At 46.0% G+C, this 22246-nt stretch overlaps 1 protein-coding gene across 1 annotated transcript in view; it reads left to right on the top strand.

Moving 5' to 3' along the window:
• The window catches only part of LOC144127747 (uncharacterized), a 378448-nt gene that overhangs the window by 158585 nt on the left and 197617 nt on the right, over window positions 1-22246 (top strand). Inside the window, exon 5 of the mRNA XM_077660645.1 lies at window positions 15108-15120. Within this exon, the coding sequence (XP_077516771.1) occupies window positions 15108-15120 (13 nt within the window). The remainder of the gene's footprint in view (window positions 1-15107; window positions 15121-22246) is intronic.

Genomic DNA, 22246 nt, shown 5'->3' with positions numbered 1-22246 from the left:
TTGTGAGTCGGTTGGTTTTCTATAAACGGTTGTACGAGCTGACCCCTTGTCCACCAAGATTGTCAACATCAAGAAAATTGATTTGACTGGCTGAGTAGGTGTGCGTAAACTTTATGTTTGGGTGCACGGAGTTGAAATTGTCAATGAAATGGATAATTTGTTGTTCTGTGTTTGTCCATATTATAAAAATATCATCCAAATAGCGCTTGTAAAAGTACGGCTGAATTGGACAAGAAGAAAGAAATTTTGACCCTATATGATGCATGAAGATATTGGCATATTTTGGGTCCAGTCTTGTTCCCATAGCGGTGCCACTTACTTGCAGATAATATTGAAGATCATATTCGAAGCTATTATATTCTAGCACCATTTTGGCTAGTGTTCCTAACACGTTTGGGCTTGGAGATTCATGAGGTCTCTGATGTTCATAAGATTCTAAAAGGGCTGCAATGCCGTCGGCATGGGGAATGTTTGTGTATAAGGATGTTACATCCATGGTCACAAGAAAGGCTCCTTCTGGTAATGTTATATTGTCTATCTGGCGGAGAAAGTGGTTTGTATCTTTGATGTAGGATGGATGCGTGGCTGGAATGTGGCTAATTAGAGTGTCAATGTACTTTGACATTGGTTCTTTGAGAGTGCCGATTCCTGAAATTATTGGCCGTCTAGGAATACCGGCTTTATATAATTTAGGGAGCATGCAGAAACGCCCAGGAGAAGGATTGGTAGCCGTGAGTGAGTGCCTTGCAAGCCTGGTACCCTTTCTTTTTTTCACGACCTCCAAACAAAATAATACTACACTTCTCGTTAATTGGCTAACTCAGATATACCTTTTATAACTCCTAGTGTATATCCCAGGCAATCATACCCCTCCTTACTTACACTATCCTGCCTCGTGCAGTATTGATAAGCTTTTGATGTTCTTTCCTTACATTTTCCGACAATTTGAAATCTTTGTACACAGCTACCCGAGCCCTCCTCCCCTACAAACAAGTATTCCCGGCGAGGTCGGTTCAAGAACCCGCCCAGGGAGAGGGGTGCACCGTTCAGTGAAACCCAGACCCCGTGAGTAAGTTCTTACACATGTGCTCGTTAACGTAGCCCCCACTCCTTCCTTAACGTTCTAGCCCTCGGCTCTACGGAAATTAGTGAGACCCCCAAAAGGTACCTGGTTTGGCCTGTTCGTCGCTGCCAGTGTCATTTGCGCAGCGGCTCCTCTGGCCACGCATCTGCAGCGGCGCCCTTTGTGTTTGTGCATTTTGTTTGTGTACTTTGTTTGCACGTTTTGCTTTCGTACGCCTGTGGTTGCCGTGCTGCCCATGTCCCGCGCACCGTCTTCCTCTCCCTTACTCTCGTTTCGCCATCTCCTTTTGTACCCCACCCTTCCTTACTATACTAGTTTTCCCCCTTTTTTCTTTTATTTCTATTTTTTTCTTCCTCCCCCCCATATTGTCCCTGTCTGCTCCCCGCACCCCCATCTTTATTTTTTTTTTTCAACTTTTGGAACGTTTGTTGCTATTTACGTGTACACTCCTTTCTCCCTCCTCTTGAGCTCACAAACTTAAAACGCGAGACCACTACAGTCCTGAAGAAGACCGCACCGCGGTCTAAACGTTGATAAATAAATGTGTCTTTGTAGAAGTGCCCACTTCTCTTAAATGTATATATATATATATATATATATATATATATATATATATATATATATATATATATATATATATATATATATATATATATATATATATATATATATATATATATATATATATATATATATATATATATTGCCGCCAATATTTGCAGTGTTTGTTCGTTTTTCAAATCTGCCGCGACACCACCTTATCGCTTTTTTTGCGACGCAAGACGCGACTAGATTTATCTCGATTGATCGCAGCCAGGCAAAGCTGATTCTACGTTGTTCCGAAATGTTCTAGTAACTTTGCGCCCTTTATCTCGAATGTTCGCTATCAGCTTTAAATTGAGCACGGCCGACAGCGGCGGGCATTCCTGTTCGACGACCGCCGAGCACGCTTGTCGCTTCGCCGCCGCCGAGTGATTCAGCCCATTTTGGGTGCGACTCAGCCCAATAAACAGTTCTTTTGGAAGACCCTTTCGTCCGTCTTCATCGCTGCTTCGACTGCCGTCACCACTACGTGACATCTGGTGGAGGTGCTGGGTAACTTCCATGTTCCGGACGCCCCCTTCAAGTCGTGAACCCAGCCCTGAGCGCTTCACACCCGAGGACGAACCAGCAGCTCAGCGAGCCAGCCGACGTCTCCAGGGAGAGGAGCCTATGTTCGGGAAACTGCCGGACCGCACCAGACAGCGAAAAGACGCTGCTACCAGCACTGCAACCTCGCCAAAGATGTCGACACCGATCATACTGCAGCAGCCGCGGGTGCCGCCAACTTTCAATGGATCCCTAGGCGAAGACCCTGAAGAATGGTTGGACCAATTTGAGCGCGTGGCGTCATTCAACAAGTGGGATGATGCGGCAAAGATTGAACACGTTTTTTTCTCATTGGATGGCTCCGCACGCACGTGGTACGAAAACTACGAGTCGTCCCTTACGACATGGGAGCTATTCAAGAGAGAACTATTGAAGGTATTCACCAGTGTCGTGAGGAAAGAAAGAGCCGAACGACTCCTCGAGTCCAGGATCCAGCTTCCGAATGAGCCCGTCCGCAGTTACGTCGAGGAGATGAAGCGCCTATTTCGCCGCTCCGATCCCGGGATGACCGAGGAAAAGAAAGTTCAGTTTTTAATGCGCGGCGTAAAAGAACAACTCTTTGCAAGCCTCGTCCGCCAGCCGCCAAAAACAGTCGAGGAGTTTATGCAAGAAGCCTGCACGATTGAGAATACCCTCGACGTTCGAGCTCGGCAGTACAATCGCCCTTCCTCTGCCTGTGCAATCCGTTCGGACACGCCGGCCACCACCAGCGACAGCTTGCGGGAAGTTATCCGCGAAATCGTACGAGAGGAGCTACGCCGATTACTGCCATCTTCCCCACAGCCACAAGCAGCGACTCTGATGGATGTGGTACGGGAAGAAGTGCAACAGGCACTTGGCACCCCGACGGCCACAGAACCCCAGGCCATGACCTACGCCGCTGCAGTAAGTACTGCTCAGCCCCAGCGACAACCCCCACGTCCTCCCCGAGATGAGCCAATCGTTCCACAACGCCGCCTCCCAGCCCCCACCCGCCCAGCCTATGACCGACGCTCAAGCCCCAGGAAATGCGACGCCTGGAGGACTTCCGACAACCGGCCGTTGTGCTTCCATTGCGGTGAGGCCGGCCATATTCTTCGTCACTGCCCGTTATGACGTATCGGTCTTCGAGGATTTGCCGTTAACGCCCCACGACCACGCTTCGGACAACGTCCGCACGAAATCGACGAGTACCTGCGTCGAGAAGAGTACACGCCGAACCGCTTTTCGCGCTCACCATCACCGTCAACCTCGCGCTTTGCGTCGCCACGCCGCAGCTACGCAGCCGCGGTACGAGGAAGGTCGCCCAGCCCCCGTAGGGGAAACTAAAGGCAGCAACCTCTGGAGGTGAGGTTGCTCACGAGCTAAACGCCGAAGATCCTCCACCGACCACGCCCCATGAAGACGCTGCACCCGCGACGCCGCATGAAGAACCGACACTCGCTGCACCGACGCCGCACACAATGAGAACCCCGACCACGACGCAAGCTACCTTGAAATCGACGCCGCCACCCAGAGGAGCTTCGACCACACGCCCAACCCGTGACTCGCATACGAGACGAAGCCGTGACCCGACGCCGAGAGCGACATGCAATGCAAGAGCCAGGACATCCGACCTAGAAGTGACTATCGACGGCCGGAAAGTTACCGCTCTAGTCGACACAGGAGCCGATTACTCGGTGATGAATGGAACATTCGCTGCGCAGCTCAGAAAAGTCACAACGGCTTGGGACGGCCCACAAATTCGCACCGCTGGGGGCCACCTCATTACGCCATCAGGACGATGCACAGCGCGAGTGACTGTCAAAGGACATACCTATCCTGCGACCTTTGTTGTGCTACCGCAATGCTCCCGCGAAGTGATCTTAGATATGGATTTCCTTAATGAGCATCAGGCGATCATCGACCTGCGATCCAAGCTGATCACGCTTTCGACGGACGAAGCCATCGCTTCGATGAAAACTCGGGAAAATCACGTTGCCCTAAGTGTCCTGGAGGAAGAGGTGAGCGTCCCACCCCGTTCAAGCGTTATCGTGACCGTAGGCGCCACGAAAGCCATAAACACTGAAGCCATCATCGAGGGGAACATGCAGTTGCTACTAGACCGAGGAATCAGCATCGCAAGAGGCATCGCACATTTCCGCAATGGCCAGGCCGAAGTACTGCTGACTAACTTCAGCGAAGAATACCGGCATATTAACAGAGGAACGACGATTGCTTTCTACGACGAAATATCTGACGTACGAGATTCCTTCGCCCTCTCCGACCCCTCCGCAGAAGATCCGCCTGACCAAGAGAACTCGCCCACTTTCGACATCAACCCAGCCCTGCACCGGAACAGACAAGACCAGATCCGCAATCTGCTTCAAGACTACAGTGAGTGCTTTTCGACATCGCCGAAGGTGCGACAGACGCCAATTGCCAAGCATCGCATTATAACGGATCAACACGTCCGACCTCTCCGTCAAAGCCCCTACCGTGTGTCTCCGCGAGAACGACAAGCCATCCGGGACCAAGCCGAAGAAATGCTTCGCGACGACGTCATCCAGCCTTCAAACAGCCCATGGGCGGCACCGGTTGTTCTAGTGAGAAAGAAAGACGGCGCACTTCGATTCTGCGTGGATTACCGCCGCTTGAACAACATAACAAAGAAGGACGTCTACCCCCTCCCCCGCATCGACGACACACTGGACCGCCTCTGCAATGCCAAATATTTCTCATCGATGGACCTCAAGAGCGGCTACTGGCAAATTGAGGTCGACGAAAGAGATCGCGAGAAGACAGCATTCATAACTCCGGATGGGCTGTTTGAGTTCAAGGTGATGCCATTTGGTCTCTGTTCCGCACCAGCGACGTTTCAGCGAGTAATGGATACAGTGCTGGCAGGCCTGAAGTGGCAGATTTGTCTGGTGTATTTAGATGACGTCGTTGTCTTCGCCTCGAACTTTGAAGAGCACCTCAAAAGACTTCCAACAGTACTAGACGCAATCAAGTCGTCTGGCCTAACATTGAAAGCAGAGAAATGCCACTTTGCCTACGAAGAGCTGCTGTTTCTAGGCCACATCGTTAGCAAGGAAGGAGTACGCCCAGACCCGCAGAAAACAGCTGCTATTGAACAGTTTCAACCGCCGGCCGATAAGAAAGCAGTGCGCAGATTTCTCGGACTATGCGCATATTACCGACGATTTGTGAAAAACTTTTCGCGCATCGCCGAGCCCCTGACCCAACTGACGAAGGCAGACGTGCCGTTTAAATGGGAAGCGCCGCAAGCAGAAGCCTTCAAGGAACTTCAGCGTCGTTTACAGTCCCCACCGATCCTTGCGCATTTTGATGTAAACGCCGATACTGAAGTTCATACCCACGCAAGCAGCGTGGGACTAGGCGCCGTTCTCGTTCAAAAAAGTGACGGGCTGGAGAAGGTCATCGCATACGCTAGCCGTTCCCTTTCCAAGGCCGAGGCTAACTATTCGACCACTGAGAAGGAGTGCCTTGCCATCATCTGGGCTACGTCGAAATTCCGCCCCTACCTCTACGGACGGCCGTTCAAGGTGGTCAGCGACCACCACGCGCTCTGCTGGCTTGCCAATTTGAAGGATCCCTCTGGCCGACTCGCTCGATGGAGTCTGCGTCTCCAGGAGTTTGACGTCACCGTCGTTTACAAGTCCGGACGCAAGCACACTGACGCCGATTGCCTCTCACGAGCCCCTGTAGATGCACCGCCGCTGGACGACGATGAGGACGCCTTCCTGGGACCCATCAGCGCAAGCTCTTTTGCTCAGCAGCAACGCTCGGACCCCAACCTAAAAGGCCTCATCGAGTACCTGGAAGGCAAGGTTTCTTCACCCCCCGCTTCATTCAAGCGAGGACTGTCTTCTTTCTGTGTGCAGAATGAGGTCCTTGTGAAGAAGAACTTTACAGCGAACAAAACAGCCTACCTCCTTGTTGTACCTACTTGTCTCCGCGAAGAAGTTCTACAGGCTTCACACGACGAGCCGACAGCTGGACATCTCGGGTTTACTCGCACCCTCCGCCGCATTCAAGACAAGTATTACTGGCCCCGACTGTCTGCCGATGTCGCACACTATGTGAAAACATGCCGAGATTGTCAGCGACGAAAGACTCCTCCCACACGACCAGCAGGATTTCTGAACCCCATTGAACCTCCCTCAAGACCCTTTCAGCAGATTGGCATGAACTTGCTTGGCCCTTTTCCAACGTCAACATCTGGAAATAAGTGGATCATCATAGCGACCGACTACCTGACCCGCTACGCCGAGGCGAAAGCCCTACCGAACGGAACAGCAGCAGAAGTGGCCAAATTTTTCGTGGAGTGCATTCTTCTTCGACACGGCGCCCCCGATGTGCTCATCACGGACAGAGGAACAGCATTTACGGCGGAACTCACGCAAGCCATCCTGCGCTACAGCCAAACCAGCCACCGGAGGACAACTGCATACCATCCGCAGACCAACGGACTGACCGAGCGCCTGAACAAAACCATCGCCGATATGATCGCTATGTATGTCGATGCCGAACATAAAACCTGGGATGTCATCCTGCCTTACGTCGTCTTCGCCTACAACACCGCAGTGCAGGAGACCACCCAAATGACGCCTTTTAGGCTCGTCCATGGCAGGGAGGCCACGACCACGCTAGACGCCATGCTGCCCAACGTTACAGAAGAAGAGAACGTCGACGTTGCCGCCTACCTTCAACGCGCAGAAGAAGCTCGAAGGCTTGCCCGATTACGGATCAAAGATCAGCAGCGGTCCGACGCCAAACGCTACAACCTACGAAGACGCAACGCGGAATACAAGCCAGGAGACCAAGTCTGGGTGTGGATGCCCATTCGCCGCCGTGGATTGAGTGAAAAGCTTTTGCGCCGCTATTTCGGCCCGTACAAGGTTCTTCGTCGGCTGGGTGAACTGGATTATGAAGTCATCCCTGACGCAATGACTGCATCCCAGCGACGCCGCGTACGACCAGAAGTTGTCCATGTAGTCCGTCTGAAACCGTATTATGCGCGCTAAAGGCCGCTGCATTTCCATGCTCTATTTTCGCAAGATCTGTTTTTTTTCCCTTACTAGTCGCATTATTTGTTTTAATGCATCGGGTCGATGCTTCTTTGAGAGGGGAGTAATGCCGCCAATATTTGCAGTGTTTGTTCGTTTTTCAAATCTGCCGCGACACCACCTTATCGCTTTGTTTGCGACGCAAGACGCGACTAGATTTATCTCGATTGATCGCAGCCAGGCAAAGCTGATTCTACGTTGTTCCGGAATGTTCTAGTAACTTTGCGCCCTTTATCTCGAATGTTCCCTATCAGCTTTAAATTGAGCACGGCCGACAGCGGCGGGCATTCCTGTTCGACGACCGCCGAGCACGCTTGTCGCTTCGCCGCCGCCGAGTGATTCAGTCCATTTTGGGTGCGACTCAGCCCAATAAACAGTTCTTTTGGAAGACCCTTTCGTCCGTCTTCATCACTGCTTCGACTGCCGTCACCACTACGTGACAATATAGTTATGTCGCAGATCTGTCTCCTTGTATTACCCGTATCTTTAATCTGCTTAAACACGGGGATCTTTCCTCAAAGAATGCAGATAGCACGAGTCGCCGCAATTTTTAAAAAGGTGGATCGAAATGACTTAGGAAATTATCGACCCATATCAGTACTACCGGTATTTTCAAAACCTCTGGAGAAAGTGATCCTAAAGCGATTAACAAATGTCGAGAAAAAACCTAGCTTGTTGTCTGATTCTCGATACGGCTTTCGTAAAGGTTTACACAGCTTTAGGTTTAGGCACACAAAAAGAATACAGCTTAAATCAGATTGAAAAAAATAAACTTGTATTAGGGATATTCATTGATCTTTCTAAAGCGTTTGACTCTGTCAATCACCACATTTTAATTTAGAAACTTCAACGCTATGGCTTTCGTGGAAAACGGGCTTCTATTACAAGACCCTACTTGGAAAACCGGAGAAAGATCGTCGTCATAAACGACCACCTCTCTAATTCGTTACGCACATTGTCTGGTGTCCCACTGAGATGTGTATTAAGACCTTTTTTATTTAACATGTACGTAAATGACATTGTGAAAATTGATACAACCGCTAAATTTATTATGTACGCATATGATACCAGCATAATTAACAGGAAGCACTGGCGATGAACTTGTCGATGCTGCAAATGTATTGTTGGCAAAATTAGATTAGTGGAAGGGTAAAAATAGTCTACAAATTAATGCAAGCAAAACAAAAGTTGTCTTCTTTCGAAGTAAAACAAACGAATAGGTACATAAGAGACTGTCTATATAAAGACTATTCCTCTTGAAATTACTGTCACTATTAAGACATTAGGGGTTATTTTCCAGGACAGTATGTCATGGGATGCTCACGTAGACAGTATAGCAATCAAGCTGGCTCAGGTAATAGGATTAGTATACCACAATCGTTATGTACTGCCACCAAAGCTTCTTATGTGAATGTAAAATGCCTTGTTTTCATCTGGATTTAATTATTGTCATTTAGTTCGGGCTACAACAACCTATGCAAATCTGCAGAAGCTTCACAAATTACAGAAAAGATATTTGAGAGCAATGGAAAATCTGCCCTTTAATTCAGATACATATCACTTGTTCAGCAAATAAAACATGTTCCCTGCTACGAAATATTTTGATTATGTGTCTGCAGGCTTTTTAAAATTAAAAGGCAAATAATTATACACGTTTACATAATCTAGCCAGGTTACAAGAAAATACTGCTACACGCCAGACACGCCACACAGAGCTTTGGAAAGTGGGAACCTTTAAACCGACATTTGGCCAACAAACTTTAAAAAACAAGTTACAAAGACTGTTAAAAAGATTACATTGTGCACATATTCAGTTTGAAAAGATGACATTAAAGAACTTCGCAAGTATCTTACTACCCAGTAAGAAGCTTCTCTGCCATTTATATGTTTTCCTTGTCGCGTTTCTCATTCTATATTTACCCATTTATTTGAATTTTGTTCAGAAGACAATGAATATAATTTATTCGTTATCTAACTCATCACCATTCAGTTCCTGTTTACTTTTATTTAAGCTGCCTGAGTGACCTCTTGCCTGCTCCTGACACACAGCCTCTGTTTGTTGATACAAAATTATCAGAAAAGGATCTGAATCATTAATTCTTGCGTATATACTTGCGTTTTATTTATGTAGTTATTTATTTGCAGTTTCTTAGTTCCTGCAGTTTCTTCATTTTTTGTATGTAATGTGCCATGCCTTGCTGTGAAGTGTACAGGGGGGCCGGTGGCCTTGTCAAGCTGTCCTATGAGGCAACTTTTACTGCCGGACTCCCACATCATAGTATATAGCGGAAATGAAGGATTACTATTATTATTAATATTAATCCGAAGAGCACCGAAACATGCTTCCGCATCGCACGGCTGCCAAAACCTGTCGCTGCGACGCAGGCACCGACAGGTTATTTAATGTAACTCTTGTTATTTAATGTAACTAACCAGGAAGGGATCATGTGGCGCGCCCATCCTCGAGGGGAGGCCGTGGGAGGGTGCATCGCAGAAAAGCAAACCAAAGGGGACGAGCGGGGCTCGTCCCCACGGCATTTTTCCACACTTCAAAGGAATCTCGTAGATCAAAGGGGTGTTGATCCTTTCTTACAATGTGCTAAATATATACTATCTACGAAATTCCTTTGAAGTGTGGGAGAGTGTACACCGGGCAAACCCATAGGTGCCTCATTGTGAGACTGCTTTAACACCGCCTACTGGTACGTAATAAAAGCGGCGAGCACTTGGACGACCATTGAAAGACCTGCCAAGGGTGCGAAAGATTCTACAGGAGCACGGTTATCAAAGCACATGCGAGGACTGGAGGCACGGATGATTGCCAAAGCAGCAGACCTGTCTGTCAGCACTCCTTCAATTTTGCTTTCAGATAACGAGACGAGTTTTTTGGAACGATTGTAATGTTGACTCTGCTTTGCAAGTCATCGGCTTTAGTATTGTTCTTTAGAACTTCGGGATAAGAGTTAATGGAGAATACGTAAGCAATTTGTGATTCGCTGATGGCATCGTCTTGCTAAGTCACCCAGGACATGAGCTGCAGAGCGTGACCGATGAATTAGACAGGCAATGCAGAACGTTGGTCTAAAAGTTAATATGCAGAAAACCAAAGTAATGTTCAACAGTCTCGCCAGGCAAGAGCAGTTCACAATTGGCAGAAAGGTGCTGGAAGTGGTAAAGAAATACGTCTACTCAGGGCAGGCAGTGACCGCTGATAGTGATCAAGAGAGTAAAATAACTAGAAGGATAAGAATGGGCTGGAGCGCATATGAAAGGTTCTCTCAGATCATGAATGGCAATTTACCAATATCTCTAGGCAAAAGTGTACAATAGCTGTATCTTACCGCCGCTCACCTGCGGGGCAGAAACGTGGAGGCTAACAAAAAGGGTTGAACTCAAGTTAAGGACAACGTAGCCAGCCATGGAAAGAAAAGTGATAGGTGTAAAATTAACAGACCAGAAGCGGGCGGAGTGGGCGAGGGAACAAACGCGGGTTAATGATATCCCAGTCGAAATCAAGAGGAAGAAATGGGATTGGGCAGGACATGTGATGCGAAGCAATATAACCGCTCGTCCTTAAGGGTAACGGAGTGGATTCCAAGAGAAAGGAAGCGTAACACCGGCGGCAGAAGGTTAGGCAGCCATATGAGATTAACAAGTTTGCAGGCATAGGGTGGGCGCAGCTGGCAAAGTACAGGGTTAATTGGAGAGACATGGGAGAGGCCTTTGCCCTGCAGTGGGTGCAGTGCAGCTGATAATAATGATGATATTTGGTCCCGATATGCGATGAATAATTTACACAACTTTTGCTTCGTGTTTTAATTGTTCTGCGTCGGGCATCTGTGACATTGCTTTGCTTGTACTTTTGACAGTTTTCGCGTAGCGTTTGTTGTGTGTTGACTCATTTTGTGGTTGGGTCAGTTGGCTCGCGTTCCTTACATAGCTTTAACTGTTACTTTATCTTTGCCTGTGGTGCCTTTTGGCTCTTCCTGGTTTTGTTCTACTCATCTCCCCTTTCCATGAAAAGAAAAGTAATGAATTGAATTTAACTGGGAAAAAACCTAAAGAGTCGCATCAGCATCAGATGACGCACCAAACGACGTACGCTTTCACGCCAACTCATAAACGCAGCATAGGAGTTCTCCAGCGTTTCTTTAGATTTGTTGATGACTTTTTAGTTTTTATGAGTTGTACAGCTGCCGACCCAGGCCTCAGAAGTTTTATAGGCTTTTTTTTATAAGTGCCTTTAAAAGCTTGTTTTTATGGAAAAGCTGCCTTGAGAAGGAGCCCTAAGGTTTTAAGATTGTGTCCTGCACTTCTCTGATTGTCATGTGTGCTTGCCGTATTAGCCGACCAGCCAGAAGGCTCTCACGCCATTCTCTTCTGCATATTCACGACTGGTCACGAATCAATTTGACAAATTATGTCCTCGAAACGCGTTTTAAAAGTCGTGCTGATATGCTTTACAAGACAGCTTTCAAATCAATTACAGCCCCTAGAAGTAGCGAGTAGCCAACATATCTACTATCCTCTGACTCAGGAAAGTTGTTAACGCTTTCGGCCTGAGTTGAAACTGCATAATACAATAATTTATGATGCGGAGAGTAGCATGTATGGGAAGAGTATAATTAAAAAATGTCTCGAAATCAAAGTTCTGTCTTGTCTTTATCAGCTTTTTCGCATGATTCCAAATGGAACCAGTGGGACTTAGTGTGTGCGAAATGGTTAGTCTGGTGATTTATTTGAAAATTTGATTTGCTACCATCTGACTAGAAACCATGCTTGTCTTTGCTGAAGTAGAAATGTGTGTCACTGTTCTCGCCAGGAATAAGCGATAATACCTTGACACATAGTTTGCCTCTTCTTTTTCTTAATGAGTGCAGACTAGTGCTCGGAGTCTAGATTTAATTGAAGGCAAGCAATGGTTATTTTGAATGGTGGTGCGTAAGAAGCAGGTCGACGACGCTCCCAGTATGCAGATTTACAGCCTCTAGCTAACCGCATCTAGCATTAGCAATGAATAAAAAAAAATTATTCCGACATTCTGTAAGGTTTGGCCGCTGCATAAATTTTCCACACATTCATACGGTGAAAGTGACCTTTGCGATAGGGGTTAGTATTCTTAAATTCTGCCTTTATGAACAGTAACATGCTGCGTACACAAACTATATTTTCCTGTATGACTTTTTGGATGCACAGCATGAAGTGTTTGACAAGGTGGTTGGCTTTTTTTAAGGTTGAAAGCTGGATGGATAGCAGTAGTTCCTGGATTTACCAGTTTATAAATTTATGTTAACGGCCTTTCCCCTACCGACATATGCTAGTAGGTAGGAAAGGGATATAGATACGACGTACTGTTTGCTGTTGCCATCGGCAAACACCAATTCCTTCTTTCCACTGTGCAAAAGAAAGAAAACTGTTTTCATTTTTTTTTATTACGTAGATGGGCGTAATGCACTACCACTCGGGACTACATCATCCTGCAGTTCAGTTTGCTACCATGGGCGAAAATTCATAGAGGTTGTAATGATTTCCTGTTACACTTTGTCTTCATGGTATGAATGCTACTTTTTCTTCGTCAGGTGAATTCCCGCCTCAACAAGTGTGGTGGGCTGCTCTCAACACTTATTCCTTTAAAAGCTAAAAGTGCTTTCACTGAACGTAAAACTTGCTGTGGGCTAGTTGGTAAACCATGATCTCAGAAGAACCAGCGCAAAAAAAGACAACGGACAAGAAAGAAGGAAGACGACACGGACAGAGGCGCAGAGGATGTCCTTGACGTCCTCCTTCTTTCTTGTCCATCGTCCTTTTTTGCGCTGGTTCTTCTGAGATCACTGAACTTAGACATCTTTTTCGAAGGAAAGATCGTTAATTGCTACATACAGAGTGAGAAAAAGCGATATTTAATTGACACAATCAGATACAGGAAACTCAAATACGACCACGCTGCTTATCCACATTAGGGCCTCCAGGCGCTAGTGATTCCATTTGTCGTCATTGTATTTGCAAAATATTTTAGCGCTTGCAAAAGTGTTTTGGCGAAAGAATTTACTTTGCAGGAGTAACGTGAGGACTACTACGTAATGAAAAATGAAATCAGTTTTCTTTCTTCTGCACGGTGGAAAGAAGGAATTGGTTCCACGTCCCGTCTTTGTTGCGCTGTTTCAAAATGGATACGTACCAACTTGCCCAAATTTCTGCTTTACTCTGCTTTACTAAGCAAACCGTACGCTGTTTCTATATCCGTTTCCTACCTAATAGCATATATCGGTAGGTGAAAGGCCGTTAACATAACTTTATGAATTGGTAAATCTCGGAGCTACTGCGAAAACAGTGGGACTTTCTTGCTCAATTTAATACTCGTGGCCTCTAATTTCGTCGATTTGAATTAGAATCACTGGGACTGAAACGGTGAAGAGACAGCTTCAGTGCAGGGCGTAGTGGAACCACTGATAAACAAAAACAAGAAAAAAACGCCTCGGTTTTAACGTACCGTATAATAAGTTATCCCAAAACCTCAAGTGGGTGCGTTCACATTCACGTGGACATGTGAATGTTTTTTCTCCACCCTAAAAGCTTTCGAAGCTATGACCCATAGTAAACTCCGGCAAAACTACATAAGTGGGCTGCGCGAGGAAACATGAAAAAAAAAAATTGCTCCTTGTGCTACCGAGCCGTGCGCAGGACCTTTTTGTCATGTGGCAAGCACTACACATGGTTCAACGATTGTTGAACAGACTTCACTGAAAAAGAGAGAAAAGAATGCATGCCATTCGATTCTCAGGTAGTGAAAGATATTTACACAAAGTCACAAAAGCTGACAAGAAAAATAATCGAATTCCAGGAAATCAACAAAAATCAACACAAATGCGTAACCACTGCCACAATAGCCCTTGGCGAGAAGGAACTTTGTTTAAAAAAAAAAAGAGAAAAGGAAAAACGTGCACGTTCCACCATATGCCACAACTGCCATGCGAAAGTGTCATTTTTGTTTTATTTTCGGTTGAGATTGTTTACCACAGTATAAAAGCGATGGAGACAGCCCCAATAAATTTAGTTGTAAGTCAGCACCCTGTCTGTGTCTTTTTCAAATCCACGGCTTTTACCTGCTTCTATAGTGTTAAGCCAGCTCGCCCAAGCTTTTACTTAGTCTATATAAGGGGAATGGAACCGGTCCCATGTGAAGTACTCGAGGAAAATCACAAGAACATTGGACATTAATTGCACACAGCATAGCAGCCAATGTAAACGCTATCGCATTTTCTATCTTAAAAATCTGGTTAAGAAGGCCACCAAGGTTTTTTACATCCCTTTAAATTCGGATAGTGTTATCGCCTTCACTGATTCTAGGCTGCATAGATACAGTTCTTAAAAGGTTTAGCCGTCATTCTTTGCAATAGATTTTGTTTTAACTGCGAGGCATTTTCAATTCAGTTTCAGAAATGTTTCACTTCGGTTCGAAAAACTTGTTTTCGGAGCTCTTTTTAGAGCTATGAAGGCAAAAAGTTTTGCAGTTATGTTCAGTTTTTTCTTCAATATTTTTTTCACGCCATATGGTGAGAAAAATTAAAGAATAAACAAAGCTGCGCTGGCATACATTAGACAAAAAAGACAAGCAGCAGCCCAAGGAGACGAAATATCCACTTTGACCCAACTTTCTGTGACCAGTGTGGCTTGTTGTTTAGGGCACATTTTTACCGTTTAACAAACGGGTTATCATCCGCCTATCACTGTACAAGAGTTCATCAAGTTGCTATCATGATTCATGCGAACCAATTACATGATTCTAACGTTCGCCTTCACCTTCTGTCATTTTTTCCCACCAGGAGCTGAAGACAAGTAAGTGATTTGTAGACGCCTGTGAAAGGATAAGGTACAGGTACTACCAATAAAACGAGATGAATACACGTTCATTTTAACCTCTAATCTGTCGTAACCACGTGATAAATTTTATGTGTGTTTTATTTCGATGAAAACACAAAAGATGCTATATGACAAAATTATCGGAAAGCTTGGCTTTACCGACCACAGGATGGCAAGGTCTCGAACCTGTTTAGATTTGAAAAGGGAATGGAAGGAACTAGTGAAGCGCAGGCCCGTTAATAAGTCAGCGGTAAGAGATCATCATCAGCCTGACTACACCCACTGCACAACAAAGGCCTCTCCCATGTATCTCCAATTAACCCGGTCCTTTGCCAGCTGCGCCCACCATATGCCTGCGAACTTCTTAATCTCATCCGCCCCCTAACTTTCTTCCGGCCCCTGCTACACTTGCCTTCTTTTGGAATCCACTCCGTTACCCTAAAGAACCAGCTTCTATCTCGCCTTCGCATTACATGCCCTGCAAAAGGCCATTTCTTCCTCTTGATTTCGATTAGGATGTCATTGCCTCGCGTTTGTTTCTTCCGGTCTCTTAACATTACACCTATCATTTTTCTACCGAAAAGGGTTCAGCTTAAGGACAATTGTCCTTAAGCTGAACCCTTTTCGGTAGCCTGCATGTTTCTGCCCCCTAGCTGAGTAAAGGTAAGATACAGGTGTAGTATATTTGAGGGATAATGGCGGACTACCATTTATGATCTGAGCGAACCTGCTATTAGCCCTCCACCCCATTCTTATTCTTCCAGTTGTTTCCCTCACATGATCTTGATTAGCGGCCACTGCCTGCCCCAAATAGACGTATTGCCTTACCACTTCCAGCACCTCGCTAGCAATTGTGAACTGCCGTTTCCTTGCGAGACTGTTGAACATTACTTTGGTTTCCTGCATGTTAATTTTAATACCGACCGTTCTGCTCTGCCCATCTAATTCAATGATCATGCTTTGCAGCTCAGCTCCTGAATGACCTAGCAAGGCGATGCCATCAGCGAATCGCAAATTGCTTAGGTATTCCCCATTAACTCTTATCCCCGGCTGTTCCCGATACAGGCCTCGGAACACCTCGGGTAAACATACGGCGAATAGCACTGGCGAGATTGTGTCTCAATTCCTGGCACCCTTTCTTATTGGAATTTGCTGACATTTCGAAGGGCTGTGCTAGCTCTGAAGTCGTTATAGATATCTTTCAGTATGTTCACATAAGATTATTCTACACCCTGATTCCGCAATGCCTGCATTTCTTCTCAGGTTTCTACTCAGTCCAATGATTTCTCGTAATCATTGAATGCTATATATAGGGGTTTGTTATATTCTGCGCATTTCTCTAGCCCGTGATTGATAGTGGGAATTGTGTATTGGCGTGCACAAATTACGAAAGCCTGCCTTATCATTTGGCTGACTGAAGTCTAATGTTCTCCTGGTCGTATTTGCGATTACCTTAAGAAATGCATTGCAGGCAACGGACAATAAGCTTATCGGTCTGAAATTTTTCGTCTCTTGACGGCTCATTTCTTATGAATTAAGATAATGTTGGCGTTCTACTAAGATTCTGCTACGCTCGAGGTGGTAAGCCATTCCGTATACAGGGTGGCTAGTTTTTCTAGCACAATCTCCCCTCCGTCCTTCAAGATATCTGCTGTTACCTGATCCTCACTAGCTCCTTTCCGCCTTTGCAGTGCTCCTAGGGTTTTCTTTACTTCCTCTTTCGTTACTGGCGGGTGTCCCATTGTTGTTCGCTACTGCTTTTCTCATTAACGTACTGAAGACATTGGCTACTGTATAGATTTGTGTGCAACTCTTCGGCTACTTTAAGTATCTTATCCATATTACTGATGACATTGCCCTCTTGGTCTCTTAGAGCACACATATGGTTTTTACCTTTGCCCAGTTTCCCCTTCAGTGCCTTTAGGGTACCTCCCTCCTTTAGAGCATGCTAGATTTTCTCCAGGGTGAACTGTTGGCTACTTCCCGCTAATTAATTAACTTCGATAGCGCTTCCTGTTCTATTTTATTCATAGGTTAGAAGATGTCATGCTTTGGCGTTTGTTAATGAGATTTCACTTCTCTTGATATAGCTTGCCGGCATCCTGTCGAACCAACCTACCACCTACTTCTGCGCACTCCGTAGTGATAGCTGTGAGATTATCGTTCACTGTTTAAACATGCAGATTGTCTTCCTCAATTAGAGCAGAATGTCTGCTGGGGAGCGATATTCTGAATTCCTCTACTTTCCTCCTTACCGTGAACTCATTAATGGGCTTATACTTCACTAATTTGTTTTGTTCCCTCTTCAGCTTTGTGCTGATTAGATACCTTACCATTCTGTGGTCGCTGCAACGCACCCTTCCGAAGACCTCCACACCCAGCACGATACCAAGGTGCGCGCATAGTATCAAGGCTTTCATTTTTAGCCTACTCATTAGGGATCTTCCACGTCCACTTCCTGTTCTTCCATTTCGGGAAGGTGGTATTCATGACCCGTAAATTATTTCTGTCGGCGAACTCAGGTAATAAGTCCCCCCTTCATTTCCTGGAGCTTATGACATAGCCGCCGACGGAGTGATCTCCGGCCTGCTTCTTGCCTACCTTCGCATTGAATTCACCCATTAACACATTGTACTGTGATTTTACTTTGATCATTGCCGATTCCATGCCTTCATAGAAGCTTTCAAAGATCTGGCCATCATGGCTAGATATAGGCGTGTATGCCTGCATCACCTTCAACTTTTACATCTAATTAAGCCTAATTACGAAAGCTGCCACGCTCTCATTAAGACAATAGAACTCCTCTAAGTTGCCAGCAATATCTTGATTGATGAGAAAACCCGCATCTACTTTTCGTCTGTTCGCTAATCCACGATAAAACAGCACACATGTCCGCACCTTAGTGCTGTATATGCCTCATCAGTAATCCTAACCTCACTTAGCCCTATGACATCCCATTTAATCTAACAGCACTGCTAGGCTTGCCTCAGTTGGTAAGGTTCTTATTATTTATTTATTTAACAATACTCTGAGTTTGGTTTCTGGGCTCATACAAGAGTGGGTTGTGCAGTTTCGTCCAAGTAGACAGTAGCCAGTAACGCGAGGTAAAGTGCACAGTCACAGTCACAACAATTGACAAATTAACAAGGGTATTTAGACATTGCTACGTACAACAAATAAAAGGTTTAGTGAATACTTTAAGGGCTGCACTGACTGACCACGCTCTTACTTTTTTGAATAAACAATTCAAATGTACCCGCATTGATACAGCCACGTGGCAATCTATTCCACTCTTCGATGGTGAACGGAAAAAATGAATATTTGAACGTTTCACAGTGTGATCCAAACGGTCTGATACAGTTCTCGTGATTAGTCCTGTGCGATTGATAATAAGGTGGTTTCAGATATGTGTCTTTATTTATGTTAAAACGATACTGATACAGAAGAAAAGAAATTTTAAAGCAGAAATATCACGACGATTAGACACTGATGGGATGCCTCCTTTGATGCGCATGTCACTTACGCGCTTATGCCGCCAGTGCTTAGTGTAGATGAAACGAAGGGATATACTGTGGATTTTCTCTCATTTCTCAGCGAAAAACGCCTGCTGGTGATTCCAAAGGGGAGTTGCATGCTCCAGAATCGGTCGTACAAGAATTTTTATGCTGTAAACTTGACTTCTACGGATCCTGCGGCTCCACATTCATCGACTGGGAATTCATCGGCCTGCTGCAGTGGCAGCGGCGGCAGCGAGGGCGAGGGCCAGCTGAATATTCTCACTTGTATCTTACTTGAGAACCAGCGTTGAAACGGAAGAAAAGCTCACTCTTCGCACCGACACGTGATTAAGCAAGCTTTACCGAGGAAATCGTGTGTAATTGGTATATTAAGGCTGGCGTCACGGATCCCGCGGCTGGACATTTAACGGCTAGGAATCATCTGCCGCACTGGCAGCAGCGGCAGCGCAGGCAAAGCCGAACAAATCTTGTCGCCCGTATCTTACACGAGCGCTTGCGTTGAAATATAAGCAACACTCACTCTTCTTACTGACTCGTGCTTAACCAGATTTACCGAGGAAATCATCTGCAATTGGTATGTTGAGGCTGGCGTCACGGATCCCGCGGCTGGACATTTAACGGCTAGGAATCATCTGCCGCACTGGCAGCAGCGGCAGCGCAGGCAAAGCCGAACAAACCTTGTCGCCCGTATCTTACGAGAGCGCTTGCGTTGAAATATAAGCAACACTCACTCTTCTTACTGACTCGTGCTTAACCAGCTTTACCGAGGAAATCATCTGCAATTGGTATGTTGAGGCTGGCGTCACGGATCCCGCGGCTGCACATTTAACGGCTGGCAATCACCTGCCGCACTGACAGCAGTGGCGGCGCCGGAAAAGTTGAATCTTGTCGCCTGTATCTTACAAAGAGCACCTGCGTTGAAACGAAAGCAACGCTCTCTTCGTACCGACACGTGCTTAAACCAGCTTTACCGATGAATTCATCTGTAAATGGTATTATATTCAGGCTGATGTCACGGATCCCGCGGCTGCACATTTAACGGCCGGGAATCATCTGCCGCACTGGCAGCAGTGGCAACGCGGGCAAAGCCAAACTAATCTTGTCAGCTTTACCTTACAAGAGCACCTGCGTTGAAATGGAAGCAACGCTCACTCTTCTTACTGACTCGTGCTTAAGCCAGCTTTACCGAGGAAATATCTGTAATTGGTATGTTGAGGCTGAAGTCACGGATCCCGCGGCTGAATATTTAACGGCAGGGAATCACCTGCCGCACAGGCAGCAGCGGCAGCGCGGGCAAAGCCAAACGAATCTTGTCGCCTGTATCTTACAAGAGCACCTGCGTTGAAATGGAAGCAACGCTCACTCTTCTTACTGACTCGTGCTTAAGCGAGCTATACCGAGCAAATCATCTTTAACTGGTATGTTAAGGCTTACCTCATGTTTCCAGCGGCTGCACAATTAACAGCTGGGAATCACCTGCCGCACTGGCAGCAGCGGCAGCGCAGGCAAAGCCGAACAAATCTTGTCGCCCATATCTTACGAGAGCGCTTGCGTTGAAATATAAGCAACACTCACTCTTCTTACTGACTCGTGCTTAACCAGATTTACCGAGGAAATCATCTGCAATTGGTATGTTGAGGCTGGCGTCACGGATCCCGCGGCTGGACATTTAACGGCTAGGAATCATCTGCCGCACTGGCAGCAGCGGCAGCGCAGGCAAAGCCGAACAAATCTTGTCGCCCGTATCTTACGAGAGCGCTTGCGTTGAAATATAAGCAACACTCACTCTTCTTACTGACTCGTGCTTAACCAGCTTTACCGAGGAAATCATCTGCAATTGGTATGTTGAGGCTGGCGTCACGGATCCCGCGGCTGCACATTTAACGGCTGGCAATCACCTGCCGCACTGGCAGCAGTGGCGGCGCCGGAAAAGTCAAATGAATCTTGTCAGCTTTACCTTACAAGAGCACCTGCGTTGAAATGGAAGCAACGCTCACTCTTCTTACTGACTAGTGTTTAAGCAAGCTATACCGAGCAAATCATCTTTAATTGGTATGTTAAGGCTTACCTCATGTTTCCTGCGGCTGCACAATTAACGGCTGGGAATCGCCTGCCGCACTGGCAGCAGCGGCAGCGCGGGCAAAGCCAAACGAATCTTGTCGCCTGCATCTTACAAGAGCACTTTCGTTGAAATGGAAGCAACATTCATAAATCTCAATCCTCTTTGCTAGGACATAACCTGCCATTACTGCTTAACATGTAAAAAGACACAACAAACCTAAACCCAAAGCAACTGCGTCTGTACTTTGAATGAATGAATGAATGAATGAATGAATGAATGAATGAATGAATGAATGAATGAATGAATGAAAGGTAGGTGCAATGGGCGTAGTCAGGATGATCATGATGATAATGCCACATAAATCTCAAACCTCATTGCTAGGTCTGCATGGTGCAGACCGAGCCTTAGCCTCATGAGTGTAACAAGTTGCTTGCCTTTGAAACTTTATCTTCGGATATTTAGCTTTCATCTTTTGGAGTTTCCCAACAAGTTTGTCAAAAACTCTCATTTAAGTTACTGTGTAAACTAGTATGTGCTGCTTTGTAACGTAACGAGAACGAATGCTTTTTGAGGCAAAAGAGGTGATTAAACAGTGATTTGTTGATGCATGTGTGGTCAGTTGGAGCCGCCTCACATTAGGTAGAGTTGTCTTTTGTCTTCAATCTACAATGACAAACATGGCCAAGTCACGTTCTGAGAGGTTATTTTTTCACAAAGGAGTACCCTTTTTTTGCTGATGTTCTTTGGTTGACCACATGTTGGCAAAAAAAAACACAAAATACTCATTCAGCACCTGCTGCATGTAAAAAAAATGATCTGCATGCACACTCGCGTCTCCGTAATGAAAAGACAGCATCCCGGCCGACACATCATCATCCTTTGAGGTCGAGAAATATGGAAGTCATGCGATCTTACATTTAGTACATCGGTAGGTGATATGCTTGAATCCGTTTGATGAACAGGGACACTGTCCTGAGGAAACATAAAGCGATGAATATGAGCTTATGATCTGTCGTTTGCTTTTAGGCTAAGTGTTAGTGCAACTCATTTCAACAGAAAAAAAAAGGCAGACGCCGACCAAAGGTTTTTGTCAAAACAGACGTTTCGGCTTACATACGCAATGCATAGGTTGGCGGGAGATTGCCGATGTTACGATTAAGTCTTTTTTCGGTGGTCTGAATCACCAAGGACTCGAGATACTGGCGTGAAAGCCAGTTCTTTTCTTTGGCGATGATAGAAGCCATTTCCCAGCAGATATCATGACCTGCCGATACGGCGTGCTCCGCAAGTGCGTTGGAAGTGACTTTCTTGTTCTTCACGTCCAACATGTGTTCTTTCAGACGCCTTTCAAAATTCCCGCTCTCGCCGATGTAAACATAGTCGCATTTGGCGCAGGGGATTCTGTACACAACACCCGGAAATTTTTCTTTCTTTAGTTTTTAGTTTGTCCTTGACATTCACGAGCTCGTGCCGTAACTTGCGGGCGGAAACGTGGGAAACGTGCACGTCGTACGTGCGCAGG

This window comes from Amblyomma americanum, chromosome 4 (genome assembly GCF_052857255.1).
Source record: "Amblyomma americanum isolate KBUSLIRL-KWMA chromosome 4, ASM5285725v1, whole genome shotgun sequence".
Classification (NCBI taxonomy): Eukaryota; Metazoa; Arthropoda; class Arachnida; order Ixodida; family Ixodidae; genus Amblyomma; species Amblyomma americanum.
This window is presented reverse-complemented; position numbering and strand designations above follow the sequence as displayed.